Genomic DNA, 23,088 nt, shown 5'->3' on the forward strand with positions numbered 1-23,088 from the left:
TTCGATATACTTGAGGTCGTTATTTCCTCCTCCTTCTTCTTCTTTTTTATTTTATTTCTGTTGGGGAATTTCACAGAACTCCTCGGAATTTTGGCTTTAATGCGTATTTGTCCTCCAACTTTTAATCATTACCTATTAGTCCTCTTTAAGTTTTATTTTGTTGCAATTGTTAACCCTTCGACGATATCCAAATCTTACCGAAATAACTGGAAGATTTGAAGAATGGGAAATAAAGAAAAATTTTTATTCAAGGATACAACCAAATGGCGAGAACTAAAATATCAATAGAAAATTAATAGAAATATAGAGCAATAGGAGTGTCCAGCTCATCTCTTAATCAAGCAAAACGAAAGTTAAAACAATAATAAAATAATCCATTTGCCAAAAACAACAATTCCTAAAACAAACACGTAAAATAAATTAAAATTAAAAAATTCCAAACACGTTTGCATATAACATGAATTATGTAATTTCATTTCTCATTCATCCACAAAAGAGGGAGAGAAGGAGGTGGCAGCAAGTTTAGAAGAGAGAAACTAGGCCCTTTTAGATGCGTTTCAGATTCGATCTAGCCGATCCAGTTTTACACTGAAACTAGATTTGTAAAGTCGGTTCCTCGAGAGATTCTCGAATCAAAATCAGGAGTCGGGCTAGTAATAGCCAGTTCCAAAAATTTAAAATCGGAAACCGACTTTGAACCTTTCCAGTAAAGCCGATTATGATCGGCCCTATTTATAACTCATTCCGATTGTTTTATTCCCACTAACTAAATAAAAAAGAGAACAATAAAATCACAAATAAAATAGAAAAGAAGAAAATCACTAATAAGCTATCAAAAGGCTAAATTTACATAAAAGAATCTTACTTTTCCGTTTTCTTTTTCAAATTCTACAAAAAAAAATTATAATAAATGACAAAATCCTGAATAGTGAATGAAAAATGATAACTTCAACTTTATCAATGCATGAAACATTTGGGGGAACATACACATCTTAATTAGTCTCCTCATAAACTCTCAAAAACATATATCCTGTTCTTTTACCTTTTTAACAAATTGCCGTTCAAGGTAACTTCAGTAGGTGTCCAAAAAACTCATTAAATATTTGTTTATTTCGCGAAAAATAAACAATTTATAAATCATTTTCTTCAAAACAATAACTTGTATTGCTTACAAAAATGAACGGTAAATGAACGTATGAGACACAAAAAAACAATTCACCATCTACAAAAATATGTTTAGAGATAATCTATCATCATTAATAAAATATTTTTCGATGACAAACTATTCCAAGCGATTATTTTTTTTAAAAACATTATCCAAATTATTCATTTTTTTTCGCAACAAACAGATCTTGAGAACGTATATTATTTTCCTAAATAATTACTTCCATAAAGATAATGTCAGTCTTTTCATAACTAAGACTTTGAATGTTTTTGATGTCCTTTTTCCTTCTAAGTTATTAATGATTACGAAACTTCCAACAAAGATCCAAAAGACTTTGCCACTTCCATTGTGATTTCGCTTTCCACCAGCCATGTTGAATCCCGGTAACTTGAATTGAAGTTTGCTTCATTCCCAGGTCACATATAGCGTAGAGCCATTTTCATATTAACAAATTGACCATCTCATCTCCCTGACAAACTGATTTGATCAATCCTCACTGCCACTTAATCAATGGACGTCTCATTGTGATATTAGATCTCAAAACATTCAAACTAAAGACTTGCAACTGTAATCTGAGAAAACTATAAAAGTTCCCCGACACCAGGAAATTTCACTATTGCCAGCAACCATCATCTTACCCGGGTTGGTGACGTCGACGATATAGATGTCTCGATGTACCTGCAGTCTTTGGTAGCATTCAGATACTCCAAGCCTTTACTTACTGTCTACCTACTTCATGCAGCGTCTCCAATGTGGCAAAGTTTTCCTCATAGCTTCTTCGGGAAATCAAAATAGAGCGATGGCTCATTATCAAATGGAAGTTCATAGTCTAAGATTGACTCCAGACAGTTTTCGCAACCTTGGAGTAGTTACTCATGGGAGTTTAACGTGTAGACTGTCTCCACAATCTCGAAAATCTGAAGAGACAAATGCATAAATCTATCACCCCGAAATTCACATCAACAGAACCCTTAGTACCAACAGAAGAAAATGAAAATCTTCAGGCATTTATCCTCAAAGGTAACATTGGTAAATGAAGATTGAGACGAAGAATTCAACTTTACCTGAATCTCCAAGACTTGTCATGTGTAATATGTATAAAATATGTACATGCTTTGTGCTCAGCAACAACATCTGAAATGAAGCCTGTAACATAAGGAGTTCAACTTCCACCCCAGCGTCTCTTGCGAGCTGGTCTTTCACCCTTTGTTGCACTCACTTCCAGCATCAAATTAACAAGGTGATTGGTTTTCCCCTCGACTTCCTTTTTGCAAGTAAGGGGCTCCTTGAACCGCTCTCTTCTTTTTTCCATCTTTGCCAATGTCTGACGAATCCGTGTTTCGTCAATTCTACCAATTACCTTATCCATCTCGGGACTCTTTTTAGGTCCTTGTTTCTTATTCGTCACGTTGCAAATCACAGCTATGTTACCAGGAACATGATTCTCCTCCCAAGTGGTATCACTACTTGGCTCTTCCATCCCAATCTGACCCTCCTCAATGTCCAAATCTTCAATTTCTGCACTAATTGGCAACTTGTCAGCCAGTTTCTTATCAGCCTGATGGCTCACAGAATTTGGCAAGTCGGATTCAGCTGCCTCTCTCCTCTGTGATACATGTCTGTACCTCATAGTCGGATCTGTCCCAGCTCCTCTGAGATCCATGTTTTCGCTACTAACATTGGGCCTTAGATTTCTCTGTGTGTTGTATCTTCTGGAGGACTGCACCACATATTGCCATGAAGAAACACCATATGTTAAAAAAAACCTCTGCAACAATATCAAGCCATGTTAAAATAATAAGTGAATTTTTTTATGACATAAAAATTGTGTGCGAGACTCTTCCAAAAGCTTTGCATCAGAACGATTCTGCACAAAGTACTGAATAAAAATGATACTCAGAATGGCCAGGTAAGATCAACATCAACATCAGCATCACCTTTATCCCAAACTAGTTGGGGTCGGCGGTCGATGAACCCAAAAATAAATAAAATAAAAGCAAGACCGATTGAGGGAAAAGAAATAATTATATAAAAAAAAAAAAAAACTTTTTGCAAGATAAACCTATAGGGATGCCAAAAATGCATATAGTATATCCTCCGTATACCGTCTTCCAAATATTTTCCTGACGTAGACAAGTACATTTTGCTTAGCTCAAAATATTGCAGGTCATGCATATGAAACGAAACCGGCTCATGTACAACAGAGCAAGTCCATGAATTCCTAAGAACCAATCTTGGCTGATTGTCAGAGAGATTATGTCCCATATAAGGAGGATATAAACAGCAACTGCAAAAGGCTACATCATGTGGTTAGGATACGTGATAAGATAGGATGTAGATTGTCCCATTTAGTGTTTGGTGATGTGCTCTGGACCAGATAAAAACTGTATAAGCCTGGGTTTAACCCTTTTTATGAGTCCGGCCTTGGAGGTGGGATTAGACCAGACAGGATTTCCCCATTGGATGAAATAAAGAATCCACTTAAAGAGACTGTGAGTGCCAGGGAGGAGAGAGAGGGAGAGGTACCACCACTATTGATGGTGAATGTGACCGAAGTGTCCCCATTATTGTTCACCATGTCGATGGCAATCTCTCTCTTTTACCATCAGTAAAGGTCCAAATTTTTCCACAGCCTCCCAGTCAATTAGATGGCAGATGCCTACATCCATTCTTACATCTTGTCATTCACCAAACCAGATATTAAATATAAGACATCTTCCTAATCAAAGATAGTCTAGGGGAACTAGTTGAGCCCATTACACATAATATATTAGTTTCCTGATATTTAGAATAAGCAAAGCACAATAAACTCACATATTCATTAAAAAGCTATCTTTCTAAGTTGACAACTCCAAATAAGTTAACGACTGCCCTAAGGGTACTTGTCAATTGTATATATACGTATCTATTGGACTGTGTAACATTCAGTACTCCAAGATACAAATACTGCTGTCATTGTGGACACCCAGCTAATCAAACACACGTTAGAAATTGCTTGTAGGCCTCTATCTTTCCTATGAACAACCCCATGAGCAGACGCCCATCTGCACAAAAGACAATTCAAAATTAAAAGTTTCAACTACAATAAAATGCTCATAGAACAGTAGTTTGATAATAACGACTATACCATTTCATAAAACCAAGAACAATCTTTTCCAGTTCACCCATATCCTAGCATACTGAAGTAAAAAGCCAATACCTCTCATGCCGACACTGGATAAACAAAAGTGAAAGGAGCTAGGAGCTAACTGAGGAACAATCATACTCCTTGTTCATTAGCTCAACCTATCTAATTCAGCATTTTGGACATACAAGAGCAGGAAGAACAAACTTATCGTCATAGAACAATGGATAATAAGAGGTGTTCCAGAAATTTGAAAGGAAAGTTTTTTTCAGCCCTACTCTGCTACTCTGATTAAGCTCATCCGGCTCTTTTAGCAGACCAGCTTTTCCTCTCAAACCATCCAAGGGGCAGGGTTCAAGTCTAGTTGTGTGACTAGGGATAGGGATGGGGATGGGCATGGGGGGGACGGGGTGAGGCAGCTTGGATGGGGCAGCAGTGCCCTGCCCCACCATGGTGAAAATTCTGACATATATCTGTTCCGTAAATCTTCTCAATTTATCCCTGTTTCGCCATCATTTTAAGCATCAAGTTAACAAAAACTACAAATTACATAGAAGTCTCGGAGATTTATCACAACAACCCCCAATATAAAAGAGAGAAACATTTTGAAATTATAGTTTATTAATGGTAAGTATCTGAATCTATTACATCTACCGAAGTGAACAATAATGCCATTATTGATAATTTATAATTCAATGTACTATTTGATAATATATATATATATAGGCCAGAAGGGAAGGGGGAGACCTATTACCTACCCCGTCACCCTTTCTTGCAGGGAAAATCCCCTCTGTTAGGGTTGGTGCCCCTGGGGGAGGTGTGGCCCCGCACCCCTCCCTCTTTGTGACTGCTTTGAGCGTGGCATGAGGCTGTAGGTTCCTATGGGCTTTCCTCCCTAATGATAGCCAAAAAAAATTCCCTAGAAGATGCAACCAAGTTATATTTAAGCAAAGAAATGCCTGCACCAAAACTCGGCTTTCCAATGGCCAACAAGGAAGTTTACCGGGCAACCCTGGAGCACCCTTGAAAAGGGACTGAAGTGAGAAAGACAAGGATTGCACTCAAAAAGGCTTATAAAAATGTATAAATCGTCAAACCATGAATACATATATTAGGGAAGTTTTATGAAGAACTACAAAGCCGCCTCAACCGTTTTAAACATTCCGAGGTTACGATGTAGGGCAATCAAAAGAGAGAAGCTGGAGGCATGCAGTAAAAATTCAAAACAAAGGAGAAGCCTTTTTTCCAAGTTATTATATACAAGGATAACAATACATGCTTCTAAAATTAGTTTCCCTGACTTTACCTTTCCTTTCCTGACAAACCAGTTAACTGGATTCCCAGAAATTAACATGGTCTGATCATGCTTAGTCTTATGGCTAACAGGAAATCCTTTATTCAGAAAGAGAGCGCTATTTCCTCTGCTTGACCTTGTGTACCAATTCCTCTCCTCTTTGATACCATTATCGACCATCTCACAATCTGCATCTTTATATTTAGGATTGACCCCTCTATTTACTGATTTTCCACAGAAGAATGACGCCTCTTCAGCATGTAATTGGTTGTCTTGATGCTTCAGAAGGAATTTGTCGTCATTGTTCCTAGGCAGTGATTTCTGGGATCCATATTTTTTTCTCCCCCTACATACATGATCTCCAGAAAAAGTAACACCATCATCAGCACCATCGTTCTTATTATAAACATGAGGCCAACGACTTTCTCCTCCATCATCACAATGGGATTGCCTCTGGAACCTCTTGTACAGTCCAAATAATCTGGACTGATCCGGTTCATCTCTTGGTGACCTGGTATCATTCCATCTTTTCTCAGATGCATAAGATTCTCCATACAGCTGGGAGGAAAGGCTCTCATGATCTCTGTATTCCTGGCATTCATCTTCCAATTCCATGTGCCAATCACTACCATATAGGGGATTGCCTCTATGTCCACCTCTTCTCTCAAAGTTCTTCACTTCTCTCCGGTAAAGTAATCGTCTTCCAGAGTTATTCTCCAAACAACCCCCTTCCCATTCAGTGGAAGAGAAAGAGGCTCTATGGCTTTCAAGCATGAACTCTTCCATACGCCCACCAAGAAAATGACCATTATCATTGGTTCTCTTTTTGCTTTGAAGATCTTCACTCTTCAGCCTTGATCGAGTGTCATTTCCCTTAGGAGTGTCAGTGGAATACGTTGAAACTAATTGGCTCAACTCTCTATGCAAGAAAGAATTCCTCTCCTCCATGCATTTACATTTCACCTTGTGGTTCCCATCCCTTTCGAGATCTTTGCCATTTTCCCTAAACCTGCCTCTGAAAAAGTCTTCCCCTTTACCTTGACTCCGGAAATGTTGATCTAGCTCGTTCTGCTGACCTCTCCTCGACAACTTGTAAGAAGTATAGATGGGATTGTCATCAAACCTTTCACCACCATATACCTTTTCTCTAGAACATGGAACGTGTTCTTCATGAGAATGATCTATCGCAACCTGTCTCCTATTCCATCCGCTATGATCAACCACCAAGTCATCCCAATTATTGATGCCCCTAGAGTCAGACAAGTTGGGTGCAACATCACCACTATCAATGAAAGAATCGGGTTCACCAACATTTCCCACTTGAAAGTGAATTCTGCATCTCTGAGTATATGTACCATTAGTTGGCTTGGTTTTGACAGAAGCTTGGTCACAGGTACTTGAGTCATGAAAGTCATTGCACGAGCCAAGGGACGGGCTTCTACGATAAACATCATCTTTTATTCCCCGATCAACAGAAATGCTATCTTCAGATGCTTCAGATTCACTTTCAAAGCATAGTGAAGACAAACTAAGTTGAATCCGGTCCCCTAGAGATGGTTCATCTTGAAACATGCATGAATCTGCTATAAATGAGGTGCCACAGACCCCTTGGGTAGCTTTATACACTGTTTCTTCAGCTAGAGCATTTCCTTCTGTGTCTTGGATACACGCCTTTTGACTGTCACAGCCATCACCATCGGAGATCTTCCAGTCTCCAGAAGTCGATGCATCGTCGAGACTAGATGCATTTGTCAGCTCAAAGCACCTACTGAGATCAAAGAATTTTTTCATGGTTCCTTAACTTGGACAATGTCGAGATTTATGTAAAAATTACTAACTAGCTCAACTAACTGAAAAAATCTGAGGAAGCCAAACCCTACTGTACATTATTGCGCATAAAAGCATAAACGCAGTGCTCGTGATTTGTTAACAATTGCTGATCCAAAATTAATGTTCTTTGATTTTTTTTTCTTTTTTACACTCGGAATGTGATAGACCGTATCATGCTCCTCTCGTCCACCAGCAGAAGTAAGTTCCTAATTGCTTTACCCAGCATTACATTTCTTATGGCCTAATTCTCTTAAAAAAGCCAACTTTACGTCCAATCTCAATTCTACCCTGAACTTTTTTTGTCTAAAAAAAAAAATCTCAAACTTTCACTCTAGTCTCAAATCTGCCCACACATCCAAAAATCTGGTTTTTTTAAGATTATCAACATAAGTAGGTTCGAAGGTAAGGATGTTGATGAACACTTGGGTTTTGAAAATGGACCTCTAACTGGCCTTGATGTTAGCGATTCTACATGCGTGGGCAAATTTGGGACTAAAATGAAAGTTAAGGAATTTTTCAGACAAAAAAAATGTTGGACCAGAATAATGATTAGACCTAAAATTAGGATTTTTTTAGGGAATTAGGCCCATTTCTTGTATGAGTTTGAAAGGACATATTCACTGACAATTGCACAAAACAATATCTACAAGCGTGTTCAATTATTCTTTGACCAGTGATACACTAGGCACATACCAGCGTGTTCAATTATTCTTTGACAAGTGATAAACTAGGCACAAAGGTCCAAAGTTATCGGTGAGATTAAGCTCACAGGCTAAAGGGATTCAAAAGTGTGTTCCATTATGCTCTCTAACAGCAGCTTCTTGAAAAGTCGGATGTAGTTTCTCATACCTTGTCCCTTTGACTGACTCGTCGAACCTTCTAGCATTTTCTTCCAGACGATCTACAGGTAAGCCTTCATGCACAGTATTAGACATCAATGCATCATCCTTTTCAGCTCTATGAGACAGGAAAGTATTTCTACTATCATCTGTAGGCGGTTCCCCACTTTCCAATGCTTTAGAGAACGTATTTTGCATGAAATTGAGCCCATTTTTGCTTGACATAGAATAATCCTTGGGGGAATCCGGCAAAGCAATCTGCCCCAGAAATAAATTAATAAGGAATTGTCAAAGTTGCCACCAAGACTAAATGAACTCCAGACACACCTCTATTACTACATCAGCATCGAATGATCGCGGGGGCCTTAGAACCACAGATGGCTGTCGTTCACCAAGGCTTTCCGCAACCTTAATTGCTTTGCCTTTTTGCTGGAGAAATGCAAACAACATGACATAGTCATTTACACTGAAACTTTGATGAAATCTAGTGGATGGTAATCAAATGGAGATCAGGTCAAATAAACTAAACACACCATTGTCAACAGGCTTTCTCTATCAAGAGATGCTGTAGTTGAGGGTGGATATGTCCTTCCTGATCCAACTCCATCAGCCATACCTTCCTGAACTAACTCCTGTTCATAAACCTACAGCCATGACAATTGCGAAGAATATATATTTAAGGTTTAATTACACTTTGTAGCCTCTTCCTGTCTGTTTCATTTTCCCCCCTGCTACTTCATTTTTCCCAATTTACATCCTAAAATTGTTGAAATCATGTCAATACACCTCAAATATTACGATAAACTTTTTTACATAGAGAAACTTGCCCCCCCCGGAAAAAAACACTCATTTAGAGGCTAAATGGTCATTATAGGAACCAATCAGATTTAGTACCTGATCGAGGCTTGAAGACCCATAAGTGGGGACCCTAGACTGCAAAGACCTCTGCTGCCTTACTTGCTCCTGCAGTAAGTTTCAGTTTAACCATTCTATCTGTAAGAACATACTTAAAGAGGAGAGTAAAAAACACTGCTTTAAGAAGGTGTGACGTCAGCACATTTCACTGAACAGCAGGCCACATAATTACCAGAGAGCTACAGTATCGTTTCCAGCTTTCCTCATCAAGACCAAAGTTGAAATAATCAGTTATATCCACTCCAGGACACCTCCACGGCTTCTCCTTGAGCGCATCAATATTTACATCAAGTATGTTCCTGGAAATATGAAAGCCGCTGCATAATAGAAGCATACTTGACCAAACTCTGGCTATTCCTCTAATTCCTCAAGTATGATCCTCAGCAAAGGAAATCAGACATATAGTAGAAGCATCCTTAGTTAACATAATGCTGTTCTGCTGTCTCCTCCAGGGACAAAACACGTGCAGAATGAAGCCAACAAGCGATATGTATCCACTTGTAATCAACATTACCCAATCATAACACATGTAGAAGAGGGGGGGGGGTGTGAAGCACAGAGAATGGGAATAAACTGTAACGCATCTACTGACCTATACCAGGGAAGAGAAAAACTATGTCCTTTTTGTGGTACTGCTAATTTAGGTGGAGCACAAGCATGGACCATGCAACTCACTTCCTTATAATCCTGGTCCTCATTTTCCTCGAAATCACCTGTTGCTGACGTCAATAATGCCATTATCCCCCCAGATGGATTAGCTCTTAAATAGCTTGCACGTGCATATCGAGACCCGCAAGGTCCTCTAAACTGAAACACGGCAACCCAACGAGAGAGTAGATTTTGTTGAAATGCTAGCCATAAAATTTACCAGATCAAGAAATATTCTACCAAAGGAGTACTAAAGTAAACATTATAATTTACCCATCCAAGAGTTAAAAAATGACATCATGAGCCCAATTTATAAAATTCATTAGTGCCAGAAAAAGAAGAAGAAAAATTCATCTAACGCATGGTAGTTAAAACAGAGAAGAGGCAGAATGACAGAGATGTTCATTCGGAAGGCTAATATCCATGCGGCAGTGGTTATTTTTCTTGCATCGGCTAGAAACATGATTAGTAAAACAAGCAGATATGACCAGGATCTTGAACAGGTTATCATGTACAGAAAAAAAAAAAAAAAACTGAAGAGAGAAAAATTGGAAGATGGCAAAATACCCTCACTACTGCTCTCTTTCGTCCTTTTGACTCCTTAACAAGAATCCCTTTGAATAAATTGTGACATCCTAAACCACCGTGAATTTTCGTACTTTAATTTAGTAAAAAGCACCTTCAACTCCATTCACTGGAACCAGTAATAAGTGGAAAGCATTATCTACAATGACAGATCCCAAAATAAAATCCACAAACTATTCATAATTTTTTTTTTTTGGTAAGTAACTATTCATAATTTCATAGCTGAAGAAACGAAAAAAACTCAGTGAGGCGGAATTTACAGATACCACCCAAAAACAACAAACTACCAAAAAATAACCTACAAAATGTGTGAAAGACTACTTCAAGAATTATAACCAATGAGTACCTTCAATTGCTTAAATCTAATTTCCCTTTCAATGGGTGGACTGTTGCAATCGCGCCCTCCATTCATTAATCGATCAGTCCACCTTTTCTTCATCCCTAAACCATTCTGGGCGGTGACAACATGGACATCACCGCCCGCATCATCACCCAACCCGCCTCCGGTCCTTGCCGTCTGCATGCTCAAACCCGCGAATGCCCGGCAATCCCCATCGTTCACAACTATATTCAGATCATCCTCGCTGTCACTCCCGCTATCCTCCTCCTCATCCTCGTGGCGCCTGTCGCCATCCTCTCTAATATCACTCACCTCAAACTGTCTCAACTCGTGACCACTGTCCAACTCCGACCCAATACCCCCACAAGCATTTCGACTTCCGATGCCATTTCCACTCGATTTCTCTTCGCCTACCGGAGGAATCCGCGAATCAGAGCGGTCAAGCAGCCCTCCGGTGGACTCACTCTCTCTGAGCTCAACATCGCCGACGTACAGAACTCCGAAGTCGTCATCAACGTCCTCCATTGCCGTGCAGACGCGTCGCGCGTCTCGCTATCAACGAAAAAACCAGCACGAGTTCGAGGAGAAGGTAGCGAGAGCTCGAAGCATGGCGAGCAGGTAGAGCTCGTGAACAGCTCTAAAACCCTGTGATCCTTAAACCCTATCACGTACCATTTCCAACTTTTATTGTTAAAAAAAATCATTTAATTGTTTAAGATAGTGTAGTCAATATTTAGATGGAAAAAAAATCCATAAATTAAATAAAAACGTCTACTCTGTTCATTGATATTCTCAAATTGTCATAAATTCATATTAATTTTTTTTTTGGTCAGAACATAAATTCATATCGGGTTCCATTCGTTTCACGAAAAAACGGATCAAAAATATTTTTCAGAAAATCATTTTGATAATATTTTTTTGTGTTCAGCTGAGACCTAAAAAAATATATTTTTTATTTTTTAATATGAAAAATCGAATTTGATTTATGCACTTCTTTATATAATTTTTTTTATTTTTTTATTTTCTTTTCTTTTCCCTCTTAGGCGGGTCGCCAAGTGAAAAAGAAAAAGAAAAGAGGAGGAATAAAAAAATAAAAGGAAAATAAAAATAATTAAAAAAAAATGTGAAAAAGTGAAGGAAGCAAAGATGAGAGAAAACATTTTCTTCTCAAAAGAGATCATTTTCTCTACTTTTGAATTTTTTTTTATTTTAGGAAAATGTTTTCCTTGACTCTGACTATTTTCCGCTACTCGAACCGCAGAAAATCTGGAAAACATTTTCTTTGAAATTTGTTATCCGCGTTTGTTTTAGGAAAATATTTTCCTTGACTCTGTCTATTTTCCGTAACCCGAACCCCAAAAAATCCGGAAAATATTTTCTAGAAATTTGTTATCCGCGAAACAAACGGAGCCTAGATATAATTCCTTTCTTGAAATACCCTAAGCTAATTTACTGCTAAATCAATAAGAGCATCCATAATTTTATGCACATTGTTATAAAAAAAAATAGGGAAACAAAATTAGGACAAAATGATTTGTCCAAGCAAAAATACTATCGTTTTGCCTGACGCCTGCATGAAGAATCTGAGAAATAATCCTACAGAAATAACTTGAGTTCATCTTCCACTAGGATTCACTAGCTGCGAAAACGCTGCATTCGGATTTGAATCCTGATTCTCTCCGCTCACAGCGGTCGCGTCCACGTGTTCAGCTTCGAACTTGGCAGCACCGGGATTCTCCTGCAATTGCAGCGCGAACTCGAGGTTCCACAGCACGTCCCCCATGGACGGCCGGTCGAGCCCGCGGTCGGCTACGCACTTCTCGGCCGTCTCGGCGAACTTCTTGTAGCACTCCGGGCTGACCTGCCCCTTGATGTGCGGGTCGAGGATCTCCTCCAGGGTCCCTTTCCTGTGGCAGTGGCGAGCCCAGTCCGCGAGGCTGACTTGTTCTTTGGGCAGGCTCGGATTGAGGGCGGGCCGGCCGCACAGGACCTCGAAGAGGACTACCCCGAAGGAGTAGACGTCGGACTTCTCGGTGAGCTGCTGCCGCCTGAAGTACTCGGGGTCCAGGTACCCGAAGCTGCCCTTCACGACGGTGCTGACGTGCGTTTGGTTGAGGTTCGGCCCGGTCTTGGATAGCCCGAAGTCAGAGACTTTCGCCACCCACTTCTCGTCCAGCAAGATGTTGGTCGTCTTCACATCGCGGTGGATGATCGTGTACTTCGCTCCGGTGTGCAAGTAGTGCAGCCCGCGGGCGGCGCCAATGCAGATCTCCAACCTCTGCTTCCATGATAACGGCGGCTTGTTGCCTTTGTATATGTGTTCCCTGAGAGTGCCGTTGGCCATGTAATCGTATACCAAGATCATCTCGCCGTCTTCTTCGCAGAACCCGATCAAAGAGACCAAATGCTTGTGCCGCAGCTTCGAGAGCATCTCGATCTCGGTCTCGAACTCGTGAACTCCTTGTTCCGAAGAAGGGTTCGATCGCTTGATGGCGACTTGGGTCGACCCTCCATCGATCATGCCCTTGTAGACCTTCCCGAATCCTCCCACTCCGATGACCCGCGATTCATCGAAACTTTTGGTAGCATGTTTGATCTCGAACAGGGAAAAATGTCGGCACAGGCCTCCCGCGAGTGACGAGAGGTGGCTACTGCCATTGCTCTTGCCAGAAATTGTTGATTTGCTCGTCGTTGAAGCATGTGAACTTCCATAGAGCGGTAACCATTTGCCAACTCCAGATTCCGTTCCGTTGGCCACGTTCCTCCGGTGCCGGACGAAAAGGCATACCAAAACAACTACAATGAATCCTAAAACCCCTCCGGCGATCCCGCCAATCACTTGGCCGGTGCCCGAATGACCCGAAGGAGCGAATTTCTTGGCCGCCTCGGCCTCAGCGTGGACAAGCATTTGCGACGGAACCGGGTTAGGACCAGCCAAATTCCCGTTGCTATCATTGATCTTGAAGATTTCTAATCCATTCAGGATGGCATCGTAGTACTCGGGTTTCATCGAAGCGCTCGGATGCAAAGCCACCCACAGTTGCTCGTCGCCGGGGCCATCGCTAACATAAGCGGCGAAATCCTTATAGACTGGTGCTCCCTCGGAGCCGGACCACGCGATAACATCGGCAGCTGCCTGCGCCGTTTGGTTGTTCACAAAGATATCAAACACCCGCTGGTTAACTTTACTAAGTAGGAAATCGCAGAAATGAAACCTGACGACATAGGTAAAATTCGCGTCAATCTGGAAAACCCAGGTGAGGTTGTAGTTCTGATTAACCTTCGGATCCGGACCCATCGTCCTCGCCGTGCTATACACGTCTAAGGGCGCAATATATTCCGGAACATCCGGAGAATACTGAACTTTCACATTCTTGTCCGCCTCGGAAGTGACCCCGGCCGCAGCACCGAATAGGTAGGGAGTGTCGTCGTACCATGTCCTCGTGAGGCTGGAATCATTGGTCGGTGGAATGTATTGTCCACCCACATTGAGCCGATACAATGTCTGCAAAGAAGACACGTCGACAGTGACGGCCTGATCGCTGAACCCGACCATCGTCGCCTGCTCGAATATGTCGGGCATCCGAATCATCTCAATGCCGTTGATGAATGCATAGGCCCCGTCATGTGCCACAGTAGGCGTGAAAGTGATATTGAGGTCACCGGATTCGACAAGCGGGAGGGAGAACTCTCTGATGATATATGCCTGCGTGAGTGCTTGGGCCGTGATTGAAGCGCTGAAATTGTTCATGAGCGTAAACTCATTCGCCGTGACCCCAAAATAGGCGTCCGACGGATCGAGGTTGCTATAAGTGCAAGGGTAGAAATGGAGCCGGAACCATACCCGAGTCTTCGACGGAACTGAGAATCTGTAGGAGGCTTGAGAGGTGAAGACCCTGGCAGACATGTAGGGGACCGTGGAAGGCAGAGAAGGGTCCTGGAATGCGGCTGCGGCAGGAACCGAATCGGCCGACGAGACGAGGAACTTGGAGTCTGGCATCCAGACTCGGCCGTCCGAATCGGTTCCTCGACTGGAAGATCCGCATGCGATCACATATGACTGGGAATTGGTGCCGGAACTTTTGCCTAGAACATGAAGGATGCTCAATGCGACGCAAATGTAAACGAGATGGAACCAGAGATGAGAACGGAGCTTGTCTTTCATATCTACGAGACATTACCAACCGAAATCGGAGGAAATAGGCTAAGAACAGAGGATGAGGAGATCATCAATCCTCACGGAAAAACAAAAGAAAATCTGGGATTCTTCGAATTTTCTGTCTGAGATGAAGATGTCTTGATTCAAAGGTGGGGTGGGCATTCTAGCGAGAGGGGTGCAGAAGAGAGAGAAAATTAATTACACATTAATTTTGCGTTTAAGGACATGCTAATCCTGTTGCACCCCTCTTGAGCGTTTCTTTTGGTTTCTAATCCCTCCTACATATGCCACGTCACACTCTGCGCAATTAAGTGAACAGGAATTAACCAATTAATTACAATTTCTAGGAAATAGAAAAGTACATCACATGCATCGATAGAATTCGCCCGCCATATCGTAACTTCTATTGACATTTATGGATCCGTCCCTCGATGTTACTACGATCTTGGACAAATTTAGATTGCACATACAGAAATCGTGTACTAAATTAGTCACGGGACCCGGCACACAGCCCCGAGATCTAAGGTCTTGAACATGAGAAACTCGGCACCGGGACCAGGAACCCTCAGGGCCTAAACCCGACTGCCCGAAGCTTCGGCCTCAAGCATCCACACAAGCTCTGAGTCCCTAGTGCTAGGATAGACAAACTCAGGAAATCGAGGCCGAGAACCCGAAGATCCTTGCACCTGAACCAGGACCCCGGAGTCCCGGACCCAAGACCCCTCCTCATATGAGCACTCTGATCCTGAGTTTCAGCATTGGAGTCCAGATCCCAATCCGTTTTTCAACAACACTAAATTGAACATCTAACTGGAGTTGAAAATGCACATATCATTAAAGGTTGATTAGCTCAATAGTTCTGCTCGAGAGTAGCGTCTCTTAATTTTTTTTCAGTAAACGGATCATTCGGTTACTAGACAGAAATGGCAGCCACAACACTACAAGGCAGAGATTAAAAGAAAAGCTCATATTTGACTGCGATGAGAGATCCTGGCGTGGTCACTCGTTCTGGTTCTAAAACCTGGTTTGCATAGCGCATCTTCGATGCTTGCACCGTGCCTCGCCACTGAATAAGGATCCAAACCAGATAGGCAGTAAATTATAATCAAGAGGGAACCCGAAATGGACTAAATTCAGGGGAAAAATTAATCCCATGTCCCAAAACATCTCATTAGGGTAAGCAAAAATTTCAAGAAGTCCAGCATCAAACAGAAGAGAAAAACAAGAAATTCTAACTATGGACTACAGAGACCGCATGTTTGCGCCTATATCCACGACACACGTTTGTAAGCAAAAATTGCCATCCGCATTCTTAATCAAAGAGACTGAAGCCCATATCCTGCAGGAAAGCGAATTGTCCAAGTTAGGTTAAATCAAATGGCAAGTGAAAGACAAGATCATCCGCACAAAACAAACTCTGAAAGAACCAGAGAGATGAACAATAGTGCTTACATCGTCAGACTCTTCCTTCTCCTCGACTTTCTCCTCCTTCTTTGCCTCGGCAGCTGGGGCAGCAGCGCCACCACCAGCACCACCTGCTGGAGCCGCAGCGACGGCCACAGCGCCACCGCCACCGGCGGGCACTGAGGCCAACTTTTCCCTTCCGGCAGCAATCAGCTCAGTTATGTCCTTTCCCTTGACTTCGGACAAGAGCAACTCTATCCTATCATCATCAGCCTCAGCTCCAACTGTCAAAAATTCAAAAGGCAATCCTTCAGTACCACAGCAAATTGTGCTCCCCACGAAAGGAGCTATAAATCTGGAAAGATCTTACCAACACATTGTACACAGAACATACCCACATCCCAGAAAACTAAATTACAGTCTGAAATTTCCCCTTTTGTTCCCAATGCACCACAGTCTACTAACTCTACAGAACGATAACCAGTAACAGATTCTATGGACAGGTCCAACAAAATACTGAGCAACATTGCAAATAAAGCATTGAACATCTTTTGCCTATGCAAAATTACTGTAGACTAATCTACCAACTCCTCGGCATTACTGTAACACACATCTGCCATGACGACTAAAACCATCCGAACGCAACAACCGGATAGCAGAGATCTCATCACCATGGCCAAAATGAACTAACTGATTACTGGAACCTCTTGAAGAGAATTAAAAACACACCAATCAAAGTCGAAACACAATGAACACGACATTTACGACAGCAAATCTCGAACCCCCAGTGCTACAATCCGTCCCCAGATACGGATCAAGTAATCGCAACCCTCCTCTTCAGTAACTTCCGCGATGAATAGGTAAAGAAACCAATTCACATACACAAAGGTTCAAACTTTACCATACGTTCGCTAACTTTGGTTCCTTAATCAATCGATGCAAGAAAACTTAAGACTACTGAACCTGGACTACATCTAGCGTCAGTCAAGTGAGCGAAACATCGACTAAATCGAGAGAGAGAGAGAACGAGAACCTGATCCTAGAATGTCCTTCAAATCATTGGCGGAGGGGCAGGTGTTGCCTCCCAAAACAGCTAGCAAGTAGGCAGCGATAACCTTCATTTTCGCTCCAACAAGAGCTTGCGGGCACGAATGGATGAGCTGTATGCGACGGCACGCGCAGTTTCTAGAGCTCTGGTTATGGCCGAACACGAAAGAGAGAAGGGAGCAGAGTTTATATCTCTAGGGTTTTCGAGCGTGGGGGAGTTTGATTCAATCGTGGCCGTTCATCCGGTTGAATAGAATTCGTTGACATTTGGCTTCAGGCCGGGATTATTGGGCCTGATTGGGCCCAGGACCAGGCCCAAAGTGTGATGGGAAAGTGGGGAAAGGAACGTTAATGCTGTTGGAGGCTCGTCTTGTCTCTCAGTCGCTCGTTGGCCTCATGAACTCGACAGTGTACGCCCCCATCGCCAGAACTCCACCGTCTCACCCCTCTTCCCTCTTCCCTCAAATCACGAGATGCAAGTCCATGGCCGACCTCAAGCAAGTCCATGCCCACATGATCAAGACCGGCGAGGTGCAGGACCCTCTCGCCGCCGCCGAGATCCTCCGCTTCTGCGCGCTCTCGGGCCGCCGCGATCTCGGGTACGCGCGCGCGGTTTTCAGCCAGATGCGCCGACCCAATTGCTTTTCTTGGAACTCCATCATCAGAGCGCTTGCCGAGAGCGACGATGACGCGATGCAATTGGAGGCTTTGGTCTTGTTCTACGAGATGGCCCTGGATGGCGATGTGGAGCCCAACAGATTCACGTTCCCTTCGGTGTTGAAGGCTTGTGCGAGGTTGGGGAGGGTGAAGGAAGGGAAGCAGGTTCATGGGATGGTTGCTAAGTGTGGTTTGGATGGTGACGAGTTTGTTCTTAGTAACCTTGTTAGAATGTATGTGCTCTGTGGTGTCATGGAGGATGCTTACTTTTTGTTTGAGGAGAGATTTGTTCGGAGTGGTGGCGTTGGAAAGAAGATGAATCTCAGGAGGCAAGATGGGGATGTGGTTTTGTGGAATGTGATGGTTGACGGGTATGTTAGAATGGGGGATCTTAGAGCTGCTGGGGAGCTGTTTGATAAAATGCCTCAGAGAAGTGTCGTGTCGTGGAATGTGATGATATCTGGGTATGCACAGCATGGGCTTTTTATGGAGGCTGTTGAGATGTTCCGTGAGATGCAGATGGGGGATGTTTGCGCAAACTATGTGACATTAGTTAGTGTTCTTCCGGCAATTTCGCGCTTGGGGGCGCTTGAGTTGGGGAAATGGGTCCATCTGTATGCAGAGAAGAACGGGATTGAGGTTGATGATGTTCTTGGTTCTGCTTTGCTTGATATGTACTCAAAGTGTGGGAGTATTGAGAAGGCACTTCAAGTTTTTGAGGTGCTGCCAAAAGAGAGCGCAAAAACTTGGAATGCCATAATTGGAGGGCTTGCAATTTATGGTAGAGCGAAGGATGCTCTTGATTACTTTTCAAGAATGGAGCAATCCAGAGTAACACCAAGTGATGTTGCCTACATTGCTGTACTGACAGCTTGTAGCCATGCAGGTTTAGTAGAGGAGGGTAGATCATTCTTCGACCATATGACTAATGTAGTCGGATTGGAGCCTAGGGTTGAGCACTATGGTTGCATGGTTGATATGTTGGGACGTGCCGCTCTATTGGATGAGGCTGAGGAGCTTCTACAGAACATGCCCGTGGAACCGGATGATGTGATACTAAAGGCCCTGCTAGGTGCTTGTAAGAGGCGTGGAAACATTGAGATGGGTGAACGGATAGCACAACGGCTAATGAAGTTATCTCCTAATGACAGTGGATCTTATGTGGCTCTCTCTAACATGTTTGCTTCTCAAGGAAACTGGGAGGGAGTTTCGGACATTAGATTGAAGATGAAGGAGATGGACATTAGAAAGGACCCTGGGTGCAGTTGGATCGAGCTTGATGGAGTGATTCACGAATTCCTAGTGGAAGACGAGACTCATCCGAGAGCCAAAGATATTCATTCGATGTTGGAGGAAATTACTAGCAAGTTGAGATCATTGGGCTATAGCCCCAACACCTCTCAAGTCTTGCTCAATGTCGATGAAGAAGAAAAGGAGAGTGCATTACACTATCACAGCGAGAAGATCGCCGTAGCTTTTGGGCTCATCAGCACCTGCCCGAAGACTCCACTTCGGATTGCCAAGAACCTACGGATATGCGAGGATTGTCATGCCGCCATGAAACTGATTTCGAAGGCCTACGAGCGCCTGATTATCGTGCGAGATAGGAAGCGGTTTCATCATTTTCAGGATGGTTTCTGCTCATGTGGGGACTTCTGGTGAATTCTTGAGCTTGGACATTATAAAATTTTACGAGATTGAAGTATAGCTATGGCCTTCTTGACATATTTCTGATCCTCCGGATGATTGGACTGGACTTGTATTTGACCAAAATTGAAGTTGGAGAATATTGAGTTGGGCTCTGTTTCGTGCGACCAACATAAAAGTAACAACAAAAGATCGAAATTGTAAAGGAGTCTAAACGGGAAATTGACATTCAAAAGCATGTTTTATAAACTCATTTTGTAGACAAAAGAGCGACAAGCAACCTGAACAATACGTGAAGCGAAAACCATGGGTGAATAATAAGCATCAAAATCGGAAACTCAAATCAATTTGACAGTCCGTTTGTTTCGTGAAAAAATAAATGATTTGAAAAAAAAAATCTAAATAATATTTGGTTGCCTCTCAAAAAAATAATAATTAGTTAATGAAAATTCTTCTCACTATTGACAACAATTCATGCCTGAAAGTTTCATGGATGATACAAATATTCTTTGTCCATTCATTTTTCTAAGTGAAGCGACCATTTTTTTTTTTAAATTATTCTCCGAATCATCGATTTTCCGTAACAAATGCATCCTAAATCCAATCCAATCAATTATTTTAGTAACTGTTTTGTTCAATCCGATTGTCGCAGTTTTTAGGAAACACGAGTTTTTTGTGTGTTCCCGAATTCGTAAAGTGATTTACACATTTAATTTATACGACGACATCGCATCCGTGACTTGTGAAAGATGGAAATCTCCATGACGTGGCACCCAAACGTCGGTAATGCCCTCAGTAATTTCCATTGCATAACTCAAATCCTTGGTGGTTGCAACCTGACCTCACTCACTAAATCACTACATTCAGCAGCATCACTATTAACTGATACTAACTCCTCATTTAATTTCCAAAAAATTCCGAAACAAGCCCACGTGGCTAACACTTGACTCTTGTTGCGTAAATGCTCTTCAGAATGCACGCACTAGGCCCACCTCGTACAATGATCCTCAGCATTGAGACATAAAGGGGACGTGTCGATATTGATTAGACCACAGATCCATAATTAAAACTGGAAATTAGTCCCATAGAGTTCGAAAACCAACAGCCCAAAATCCATCTCGAGAGGAGTTGGTCTAGAAACAATCAATCTTTTCGCACTTTCTCATGGCCATCTCGAAAGCACATACTGTAATGCCGTCACGTTATCCATCGTACGATGAAAAAGAGGTCATTACGTTCGATTAGATCGCTCGACGGTTGGACACTCATGTAAATTACACAGCGGAAAATAGTCCCTCAAAGCTCCAATCGGAACGAACCCAAAATCCACCGTCAGAGAAACTAATTTGGAAACGACCCTTTTGTTCTTTCGATTTTCTTGAGGCCGTCTCGAAAGCTATTAATTCGAATGTTCCTGGGATCATTTAGCGTACCCCGGAGCAAGAGTTTGTTATGCCTAGTTGAGTTGCATCGCATATTCGAAACCTTGGAGTTGCAAGAACGAAAGAAAATGAATCACCATTCGAAAGCGATCTCAAACTTTTTGTCAAATCAATCAGGCCAAAGGATAAAATAAGGATGGAACCGCAAAGAGAAGGGTGGAGAGAGGAGACCAATCCGATCTTTGCTCTCTATCTCATCTCATCTCAAATAATTGCGCCGACCGTGATCTATCTAGCTGAGGTTCGTTTCCTGAAAAATCGAAAGAACGTCGGATGCAAAGTTGAAGATTCAACAACCCAACGTAGGTTCAAACACGAACATCATTGTCTTTTGGATATTTTATCATACGGGATCAAGATCCTACCCTCTCAATCGTGTGCTTGGCCACCAGCTGCCGATCGTCCATGTGCACCACACAAAAACGAAGCAAATGCCGCGCCCAACGTCGGATTATGGTCAAACGTGATAGGTTCGGAGAAGGGGGAATTTATCCGATCGGGTCCTAAATCGGTTGTACGGATATCGAGACGGCCATAAATTTTCTCGTTTCGCCAATTTAGTCTCCAACTCTCATGCGGAATTTCAATGCGGGCATTACGATCAATCTTTACCGATAGCCGCGGACATGGTGATATGTCGCGTAGGACGGCCGGCGATGATCGTTAGTGGTTTTTCTGACGATAGTTGATTGAATGACGACAATTGAAATTTCGTGCAAAGGTATAGGAATAAATTGATAAAGGTATAGCCTTGTCCGCAAAGAAACAAACGAGGCCGTCGACCGGTTGTCGAATGGAGGAAGGCGGCAGCAGCTGGATCTTTGAGGGGCTCGACAATCCCCGTTTTGGAAAGATTTCTCACCTCTCGCGAACGGGACATAGATGAAACCGCGCAACCCCCCCGGAATTCGCAGTCACGAACTGTGCAGTTAAACACAGTTAATTCACGCGGCGGCACGGCGCCGGCGACTCGGGGAAACACACGAAGTCTCCCGGGATCCGAACGGGGATTCTAAAGAGGAAGGGCACTTATTGCCTAGACAAAATAAACGAACATAACTCCAATCCTCCCTTTTGTTAAGTCGTCGGAGTTGGGAGGGCGACATCACTGTCCAAGTCACTTACATTGAATGCCGCCATTAAGGAGTGGCAAACCCTTCATTCAATTTCCCACGAGATTTCCGCAAACAAGCCCACATGGCAACACTTAACTCTTGCATAAATGCCAATAGAGAGCATGCTTTTTTTGAGCCCCACCTCGTACTTTCAATCTTCAAACTTTGAGATATTAAAGTGGTGGGGACATGGGACATGTAAATAAAGACAGCACACCCATTGGAGAATAGCCATCCCTCAAAGTAGCAAATCACAAGAACCCAAATTCCACCATGAGAGGAGCGAATTTAGAATTTAGAAATAACATATTATTTCGTAACACTCTGCTCTCGATACATGGACACACATGCATCTTAACGGGACATTGGAGGGAATTCTAACGGAGGAGGGTAGATCTCGATCGGGAAAACCCGTTTTTGGGATTTTCCTTTCGCGAGACGAAAATTAGTACCGGGGCGATCATGTCGTGTGTAGTGTACCTCAATTTAGATTTTTCGTGAGACGAAAACCAATGCGAGGATAAAACTTGTCGTGAGGTGCGGATCGAGAATTTTCTGACGATATTGACAAAAAAGAAAAACAAAAGGAAGGAACTCATTATCCGAAATAAAAAAAAAATTATTTATTTATTTATTTATTTTTTTGGGTTTTTGGTCAAATCCAACGGTGCAAAGGCATAAATGAGGGGTGGGAAGAGAAAAAGAGAAAGGTGTGAAAAGGGAGAGACCAATCAAAATTTTGCTCTCATCTCATCTCATCTCAAATAATTCCACTCGCTCTCTCTCTAGTTTCTCTCTCTTGCTTTGCATTTTTGCCCACGTGGCCACACACAAGCTTCACTTCCAGCTCGGACAGTAGAAAGCGAAGTCGCACGTG

General features: G+C 42.5%; 4 protein-coding genes across 9 annotated transcripts; 1 reads left to right on the forward strand and 3 right to left on the reverse strand.

Moving 5' to 3' along the window:
• Window positions 1–1,648: 1,648 nt before the first annotated feature.
• On the reverse strand, window positions 1,649–11,273 carry LOC115739078 (FIP1[V]-like protein). Of its 6 annotated transcripts, XM_048271217.1 has the most exons (11): window positions 10,747–11,273; window positions 9,760–9,974; window positions 9,340–9,466; window positions 9,147–9,215; window positions 8,786–8,896; window positions 8,580–8,681; window positions 8,481–8,510; window positions 8,263–8,435; window positions 5,596–7,351; window positions 2,230–2,885; window positions 1,649–2,112 (listed from the first exon to the last, which is right to left on the reverse strand). In XM_048271217.1, the coding sequence occupies exons 1-10, from the start codon at window positions 11,263–11,265 to the stop codon at window positions 2,328–2,330; spliced, it is 3,660 nt and encodes a 1,219-aa protein (XP_048127174.1). In that variant the 5' UTR covers window positions 11,266–11,273; the 3' UTR covers window positions 1,649–2,112; window positions 2,230–2,327. The 6 variants fall into 6 exon arrangements, with proteins under 6 accessions (XP_048127174.1, XP_048127173.1, XP_030527806.1 ...); XM_048271216.1 differs by having other exon boundaries at window positions 5,596–7,348; window positions 8,263–8,510; XM_030671946.2 differs by having other exon boundaries at window positions 1,649–2,082; window positions 8,263–8,510.
• Window positions 11,274–12,355: 1,082 nt separating this feature from the next.
• LOC115739226 (receptor-like protein kinase ANXUR2) lies at window positions 12,356–15,087 on the reverse strand. The gene has a single exon (XM_030672232.2). The coding sequence runs from the start codon at window positions 14,903–14,905 to the stop codon at window positions 12,356–12,358; it is 2,550 nt and encodes an 849-aa protein (XP_030528092.1). The 5' UTR covers window positions 14,906–15,087.
• Window positions 15,088–16,031: 944 nt separating this feature from the next.
• LOC115739081 (60S acidic ribosomal protein P2-1-like) lies at window positions 16,032–17,524 on the reverse strand. Its single transcript, XM_030671957.2, has 3 exons — window positions 17,337–17,524; window positions 16,352–16,587; window positions 16,032–16,238 (listed from the first exon to the last, which is right to left on the reverse strand). The coding sequence occupies exons 1-3, from the start codon at window positions 17,422–17,424 to the stop codon at window positions 16,212–16,214; spliced, it is 351 nt and encodes a 116-aa protein (XP_030527817.1). The 5' UTR covers window positions 17,425–17,524; the 3' UTR covers window positions 16,032–16,211.
• A 175-nt stretch (window positions 17,525–17,699) lies between these two features.
• On the forward strand, window positions 17,700–19,844 carry LOC115739079 (pentatricopeptide repeat-containing protein At5g48910). The gene has a single exon (XM_030671955.2). The coding sequence runs from the start codon at window positions 17,702–17,704 to the stop codon at window positions 19,667–19,669; it is 1,968 nt and encodes a 655-aa protein (XP_030527815.1). The 5' UTR covers window positions 17,700–17,701; the 3' UTR covers window positions 19,670–19,844.
• Window positions 19,845–23,088: the final 3,244 nt, after the last annotated feature.

This window comes from Rhodamnia argentea, chromosome 10, assembly GCF_020921035.1.
Source record: "Rhodamnia argentea isolate NSW1041297 chromosome 10, ASM2092103v1, whole genome shotgun sequence".
Lineage (NCBI taxonomy): Eukaryota > Viridiplantae > Streptophyta > Magnoliopsida > Myrtales > Myrtaceae > Rhodamnia > Rhodamnia argentea.